This window comes from Limulus polyphemus, unplaced genomic scaffold (assembly GCF_000517525.1).
Source record: "Limulus polyphemus unplaced genomic scaffold, Limulus_polyphemus-2.1.2 Scaffold428, whole genome shotgun sequence".
Classification (NCBI taxonomy): Eukaryota; Metazoa; Arthropoda; class Merostomata; order Xiphosura; family Limulidae; genus Limulus; species Limulus polyphemus.
Window position 1 is genome coordinate 22,449 of NW_013666038.1, and position 8,838 is coordinate 31,286.

General features: G+C 31.8%; 1 protein-coding gene across 1 annotated transcript in view; it reads left to right on the forward strand.

Moving 5' to 3' along the window:
- The window catches only part of LOC106458200, a 25,612-nt gene extending 17,186 nt beyond the window's left edge, over nucleotides 1-8,426 (forward strand). Inside the window, exons 3-4 of the mRNA XM_013917676.2 lie at nucleotides 4,147-4,328; nucleotides 8,272-8,426. Coding sequence (XP_013773130.2) covers nucleotides 4,147-4,328; nucleotides 8,272-8,426 — 337 coding nt within the window. The remainder of the gene's footprint in view (nucleotides 1-4,146; nucleotides 4,329-8,271) is intronic.
- The last annotated feature ends 412 nt before the right edge of the window (nucleotides 8,427-8,838 follow it).

Below are 8,838 nucleotides of genomic sequence, written 5' to 3' on the forward strand. Positions count from 1 at the left end.
GAAAGCTAACTTCAAGGGATAATGAAAAAGTTGTTTACACTTTAATTATGATGTTTTTTAGCTTATGTAAAATATAGAAGAAACAAATCAACTTTTCAATACACCTACAACCTTTGCAGTACCTTATTTAGTATTATACAAGAGGTGTGGTTGCAATATACCAAGCCCTTTTTTTATCTGTAGGCTGGCAAAAGAAAGAATAATAATAACATGAACAACTGAGCAGCTTCTAGTGGATTTTATATTTGTTCTAAGTATCAGATGGTTTATTTTTTTGGATTTTCTTAAACATGTATGGCCTTTAGTATTGTAAAGGAAAAGTTTGAGTGATGCTTTAGGAACAAGTTTGTTTTCTAAGGTGGTCTTTGCAGTGTGCTCTATTAGTATTTTGTCAAAACCTGGTTGATTCCTATTACGAACAACTATCATGGTTCATAATTATGCAATAACATAGATTTTTTTTTTAATATCTTGAATCCGACAATGTTAATTTTTTTCCTTCCATAATCTTTTAAGATTTTTTTTTTTATTTACATAGAACATATCTGCAGAAATTCTGAAGAAGCAAGTATGAAATACAATTGACCAATAACAGGATTACAAAAATCCTAAACATTTTATACTGGTATACAACATCTTATGTTTTTAACAAATGGATCTGATCTTAGGAAGTGTGCAGTCTCATGTAGCAGAGGAAACTAATCACAGTTCACTAATCAGTTATTGATTAACAGAGAGTTTAGGCCCAAAGGCTCAGATTAGTTACCTCTTATTTATTGGTTTAATCAAACTTACAAGTTTAAATGTTATTTTGTAACTGGCAAATGGGAAGTCCCAAGCACCAGCTCTTTGTATAAATATAGAAGTAAATATAAAGTAGTGAATATTGCAGTTTTAATGTTTTTAAAGAATTTTTATGTCTTTAATAATTCTACCTTAGTAGTGAAGGATTTCAAAAAATCAGAAACAGTAATTTTACGTCAACAAGAAGACTATTGGCATAATGTTGTTATAATCTGGAATTTATTATTAGTTTCATTTTTTTTTATGGACAGAACATTAAAGTTCACTTGAGACTTTAGTAGCAATCTATAAGTGGAAAGCACAACAGTTTTCCATTATGGTATCACTACATGTCTGTATCACTAGAACAAATACATTTCCATTAAGAAATTGTTTCTCTTCAATGAATGAATGAATGAATCATCTACAGGAGTGGGTTACATTAATGAATGAGATTAATATGATTAATTCTGTCATATCAGGTTGACTTTGCAATTATAGACAGTAAAACTGTAATGTGTCAGCAAAGGCCATCAATATACAGTGATTAGTTGTTTTTCTCTTCATTTAATCTGTTTTTTTGTTTGTTTTTTGAAGTATTTTGAATCCTGGGTATTCAATTTATATACCCTGACAACTACTTTATTAAATCTATTATCTTCATAATGGAAATTAATTTGAAATTAATAATAATAAACCCTGATAGAGAGACTTTCTAAAGACTCTGTTCCATTTAAGTTATACCGCTTTCATTGAACTAGATTCTTGTATCAAAAATGGAGTTGTAATAAAAAAAACTTTACCAAAATACTTCTATCAAAGAGATTTTACACAAAGGTGAACAAATTTTAAATATCTTGTGTAATTACGATAACAGTACATGAACAACTTTGCAAAAAAAATCTGTGACAGGTATTTTTGGACTGTATCGTTAAGATAAGGTTCACAAATATCATTTTATACAAAAAGTTTTAACAATTCATTATAGAATATCACAAATTCATAAAAGTTTCTGTCATCCTAACTGACACAAGTGTTTTGAAGCGATGGAATTAACTAGTAATCTCATATGTTGCAAGTATATTTATAAAGATGGTACAGACAAGTTCAGTTATTGTAAAATTGTATTCCTAAATACTAGAACTAATGATGTCCTTCACTGGTGTAGACTGCTGTTACAAATGGATATACACCATATGAACAATGATGCTGTTATATTAATCATGTATTGCACTGCTACAGACTAGAATAAAATCAATAACTGCAATATGTCATAAAATTAAGCATCATTCTATAATATATATCTATTATAGAGCAAAAATGATAAGGGACTTAAAAGTTTGAAATGTTAAGATAACACTGTATTTCTCTCCTACATTGCCCATTAAAAATAAACAATAGATCTACAAACTGAAGACATTTACTTTTACTGTCGCTTCATTTACATTCATCATATAACATAATCCATTACTGTTGTTTGCAGTTGTTAATATCTCCCTCATCAGACACTTGGACCTTGGGAGCGACTGCTTTCTTACCACCTCTAATAAGTGGTGCCCCTAACTTTTCCTCGCTCAATTTCTTTGCCTCCTTGTGACCATTTTCATCCATAATTGTTACTGTGTCATCAACAGAAACTTTTTTCATGCTGATGGGTTTTGCTTCTTGTTTTATATTGAAATTACTTTCCTTCAGTATCTTTTATCATTCATTCTCTTGTCATTTGAGTTACAGATGAACAGCTACAACACATAGTAATGTACTAATTAGAAGAAGAATGTCTATAAATTTCTTCCTACGCCAGTTCCAGCTTCAGACATATAGAACATGAAGATGTATTATGTTTAATGAAGAGAAATATCTAGCATTAAGTGAAAATTCTTTACTGAATGATACTAAAATACTTATTAAATTAAAAGTGATTTATTGCAAACTGATTAATATCAGTAGTCAAGATTATATTTGTACAAGTATATAGTGACTACTTAAAAAATGTAGAATTAAATGAAAATCATTTATGAATACATTATGATATACAATAAATTTCAGTTAGTGTAGTGTTCTTAGTAATTACATTGCATGGATATATCTGTTAGGTTCTGTCATTATTGCTAATGTTTACAGTTATAATCTAAGAAAATATTGATTAACTTTATATGATGTAGAAAATATTTATTGAGGGCAGTATTCTCTATTTCTCCAAGTCACTGCAACAATTTTTTTAAATACTACATGCATCTCCTGCAAATAACAGCTTAGAAACATACTATAAGTTACCTTTCCAGCAAAAGCATTAACAAGTTAATATGGACAAATGATCACTTAATACATTAATATCCAAGTAGCATTGTTTACTTCATTTGCTTTATAGTTAAATTATTGCTAAGAAAAATGTAAACTACTGTTGTCTTGTTGATCTCTACCTCATTGCATTAGGCCTACATGGACTGATAACTGCAAATTTGATTCTTTTAAGCAAAAATCTGCTTTCTAATAATACCATGTACAGGTAGAAAAAAAACAATACTTAACAATTATTACTACTACTAGATATAATAATTATTATAGATATGCTGGATAATAACCTGTTTGAAACACCTTTAATGGGTTTCTCACAACTATTTATAAGTTGCTGAATATTTGAATCTGTCAGAGTTTAAAACATTGTTTGATAAGTTCAGTCCTCAGCCAAGCTTTTGGCAATTGGGAAAGTTTAGTTTTTATAACTACTGAGGTGGAATTTTGTTCCAAGTTTGACATGTCGATATATGATATTTAGATTGTCTGTAACTTTGAGAAATATAAACTGTATGGATATAAATCAAAATAACAGTTCTTTTGATAATAAAACATGTTTAAAATTGATTCCAAACTTTCATTGTTTACAAATATATTCCTCAAATATACAGTTTCTTTCATTTTACTACACTAATATGTTACCATAACAAGTTTTCTTTTGTTTGCTCCTTGACTTGTATTCAGAATTTTGACCTTTGAATGGATATCTTCACTAGCTAATACAAGTTTTGAAAAATTACAAAAGAGTACAGGTGATAGTTGATGGGAATTAGGAACAAAATTTAGTCATGGCAACTGGGGTTTAGTTTTTATTTGGAGGGAATGAAAGGTGTTTTGTAGAAAATAATTAGTCCCCTTGAGAAAATTATACTCTTGATTCGATAAAAAAAAGTGGCTCAATACATGTGGTAGATAAATCACTACAGTAGGTTATGTTAATTTATACAATTATGTTAGGGCTTAATCCAGATACCTAGCCACCAGTATGAAGTAGTCACTCTGTAAGTGTTGAAATCCAGATGTCTAAGTATCAAAATATGTACATTTATGTATAAAATATTTTAGGCAAGAAGTATGCAAGCTTGAAAAAGAACTCCAGCTGAGTAGAATGCTTAAAGTTGCTGAAAGTGACAAACTTCTACAATGCCAGCGAAGTTTATATCAAGCAGAACGTCAAACAGAAGGCTTAAAAAGTGAAGTGATGAGGCTAAAGTTACGACTAGAAGAAGTCATGAACAAAAATGGTGGTAAGCGAACATCATATTTATTATTTTGTTAATTTATATGTGTGTATTTTTATGGAAATTGGATATTTTGTGTACAGTATTAAATCACTTTTTGATTGTAAAGTTTAAGATAACTAGAATATGAAAGTAAATACTTTGATGACCAGTGGTATTTTTAACACTTCAAACTACTCAGTGCAATTTTCTTAGGGGACCCGTCAATGCATTGCCCCGATTGCACCAATGTTAAATACGCCACTGTTGATGACACAACTAGAAATAACTAAGAACTAATTGTATTGTATTTCAGAAAAGAAAATGGATTAATGTTTAAACATGTACCCACTGGAGAAATTTTCTTGATGATAAATAAATAAAATCCACAAAAATAAAGCCTAGTGTTAGGTCTAGATGCTTAACAATGAAAAAAAAGTATTTTGGTGTTTAATTACTTGTATGTGTTTAAGTATAGTGTTTGAAAGCTATTTATGTCACGTAACCAAGTGGGAACAATATTTCCTATATAGATGGCTGTAAAGTAGTAAACTACTAATTATTTAAGTATATATATAAAATTTTGGGATTGTATGTTTATTCAAGTTTCAGCAATCACATTATTTTCAAATTTTATAAACCATCATCATGTGACAAAAACTGAGTTACAAACACATAACCTATTTCTACTTTGGCTTCTGGAGGCATGTTAACTCTTGAGAACATTACAGCAATTGTACTGCATCTTGTGGGTTCCCTTATGAATACTGGATCTCCTTTTCATGTTGTTGTGGCTGATGTCTTTTCTGTTTAGTTTGTGAATGACCAGGAGGACAATGAATTCCACTGACTGTTCCCCCACCTGGGTTTGCTTTCAGTACTGCCTTCCCAGTTGAGGTAAATCCTCATCCTCACCCTTCCACTTTCTCTCTTCATATAATTTCTCAGGTGTGTTCCTTTCTTTCTCTCTAGCCTGTGTCTCTTAATCCTTACTTTTCTTGAACTCCATGAAACCTGTTCTTGGGATTAATTTGTCTTTCATCCCTTGCCTAATATTAGGATTCACGCTTCTTCCTTTTCTCGAACAATTCTACACTTGTATCCACATACCTCATCCTCCTTGCATTTTTATCTCTTGCCCTGATTTCTAGACATTTTTTCTTTTCCTTTTCAAAATTCCCATCTTTGGAATCTCTTTTGTCTGCTTAGGATGTAGACTACATATACTCTATTTTGCTCTCTCGTTTCATGTTTCACATCTTGATCTTTTTCTCACTAACCTCCTACATTCCCTCTCCTCCCTCCACCTCTTGTCTGAGACAAGAGAGATTTATACCAGTCTCCTTACCATCTTGGCCATTATCACTTCTTTTTTGTCCTTCCTTACTTGATTCCTCTGTTGTTGGGACTTCTTGAGCCAGGATGCACTCCTCACTAATGTATGCCTCCCTTACTTCATGTCTTGGTGATCTTTATTGATCTTCCTTTCTTCGCATGGAAGTCCTAGATGGTGTTTGGGTTTCACTAGGGACCTGGGCTGACATATTCTATCCTCTGTCCTCATGCTCTTCCCTTGTTTCTTATCTTTCTCCTATCTCACTCTCTTGTTTCTCCTTTTCACCAGCCCTTGGACAAGATCCTCCATGCAGGCATGTGGTAAGTTCAATGTTCATTTCTCATTATCTTCATTGTTGGATTGTTTTGCCTCCCACAGGAGTTTGATTCATCCCTGGTTGCCAGTCTTGGCCCACCATCCTTGAGATGAGTGAATATGTTTTCTTTTTCTCTCCTTCTCCATCTAACAGGATTCTACCAGGGTATGCTTATTTCCCAAAATCTGCATCAGGTCAGGCTATACCAGTATCCACTGTCTGGATGGGGTACTCCACAAGACTACTAAAGGTTTCCTTATAGTATACAGTATGTTACTAAATTGTCCAATCCAGGCCATATGTTCCAGGGACTATCATGGAAAAAGCCAACACTAGGGAAGTGACTGCTCACTTCTTTGGCTCATGCTTTCAGGTTTTTAAATATTGTGTTTTGTGGTCATCCTTTGCACTATCTCCAGTAAAAAACCTTTCTGGGAGGCAGACCAATGTGGACCAGGCACTTCTTCAGGTGTTTGGTTGGCCATGTTTGAATTTTATCCATCCCTGTGACACTTGATTTCCACAAATTCTACATTAGGCCTTTTTTTGATGGATGTAGACCTACATGGATATTATGTTTTGCTGTGTGCCGAAAAATCTTACAATCATTTCCAATCATAATTTATAAGTATACTGGTTTATACAAAAATACAATTTTGTAGGTCTGTAATATTTTTATCCATAGCCTCTGGTTCATTTATTTGTCATTAAAACATGATATAATCACAGAAAAATCTTAATGCATGTTTGTGTTAAATTTTAAAAGGAGCGAATTTGCTCAATGATCATAATTCATGATACTTTGCCTTGTTGCAGAGAAGAGACCAATATGCAAAAGACAGGATGTGCCACAATGTGCTAAATATATTGAGACACAATGGGGTTGGATTTTTTCTATCACAGTGACAGCTCACAACTAAAGTTGTCACAACTCTTACTGATGTGTTGTGGTATATTGATCCATTCCACTCAAAGTTCGCATTGAGATTGATTATCATTCTGAAACAATTTGGTATTACTGGGTACAAAGACTACCAAAAACAACACAAAAACTACCCCAATGGGAGACAATGAAGAGATTAGAATCCTTAAAACTCAAAATGGAATTGTGCAACCAATATGTAGCAGTTGCTATACGAGTGGTAAAAAAGTTCAAGGTGCCGACTTAACCTAACAATACATAACTGAGAAACATTTCACCTTTACAATTTTAAATATGGTGCCCAGAGGATGTTTATTTTGGTATGTAAAAAGACAGATACTAGTCATTTTGTATTGCATGTGCAATAAGTTTTACTTGTGTTGTTGTAATGCAACTAAAGTTACTCATGAAAATGTAGTCTTCATTTTTTGTTTTTAGATAAGCATAATAAGTGTAAGACACAAGATTGGCATTTTTTTTATTCCCTCCTTCTACCCTAAAAATTCCAGTGATTGGTTCTTATTCCAAGAAAAAAAAAGGTGGCCTTATGTATTATGGCCAAAACATAAATATTAAAAAAGTTTTGTTTGGGGGAGGGGGAGTGGAAAAAACAATTGTATTGCATAAATTTTGTTCACAAAGTAATAAAACCTAATACTATTGTCTCATGACAAATATAATTGACTATAAACTGTAACAATATTTAAAATCAATAGAATGCAAGTATTTGGCAAAACCACAAGGACATACAACAATGTTAATGTGTGCAACAATGTGAGAGTGGTCTCAGTAACAATATGAATGTGAATCTGCTTTGTTGGCTTTGTAACTTATGGTGTATGCTCAGCAGCTGATCAGGTACAAGTGCACCTGTAGCCCTGTTGGAAAGTTGAAGTAATATGATCATTAAATATTACATGGTTTGGTTTGTGAGAACCATGTAAAATATGATGGTCATTGAAAATATTATAGAAACAAAAAGAATCACTATTGTAACACCTAAAGGCCAGTGTTTTTTTACAAATTTAAGAATTTTCAAGCTATTGAGCATCCTATGAATTTGCCATTAACTAACTATTCAGACTTCATTTTCAGGAAGTATATATTTATATGTGTTTTTTAAAGCTGTATTTAAAATACTGTCTTGTGTAGACAATTTTTGCTGTATTGCAATTGCCTTTATGTTAATTTATCTACAACAAATCCATTTTCATGAACAGGGAAGGGCTGCCAAAGAACCAAGTAAATATTAAAAATGGGTAAACTGCTGTTCAGTGTGTTCAGTCATTGACTTTAGCTACTGTATACATGTAACTTTACTCTAGTTGAACTTCTCTGATGGATAAATTAGTTTATTATAAAATTTAAAGATAGTAATGGCTGGTATGTTTTATAGAACCTCTAAAAGCAGCTAAGAAGTTTGTGACTAAAACTGAAAAGATTCCTGGATATCAGAAAATGCTGGAAAAAGAGGAAACCATTGAAGATTCTGTAAAGCTACAAGAAAACAATACTAGTCTTAAACAACATAAGAATTGTCAGATGATATGAGATCTAATTAAAAAGTCTTCATATATCGAAGACCAAGCATTAAACCAAAAAAACATATCCATCACCACCTCTTCCTCACAACCTAAAAAATGATTTATATGCAGCTCTATTATGCTTTATGACTGAAAATTGTTTTTCTATAACTGTAAAGAAAAAAGAATACATTTCAACATAAACAAAATATAATACAATTTATGGTGCATTTTAGTGAGCCGATTTGTTCTATAAATTAACATTTCCCCATCTAACACAGTGATATATTGCAGAAACAGAATAATTTAACACATTCACACTTTTTCATATTATTCACTTATCCTGACATTATCCAAGTTACAGACAACAGTAGAAGAACCAATAAGATTGCCATGAAACCATAAATTATTACCTGTCATATGCATCTGATTACGAATTT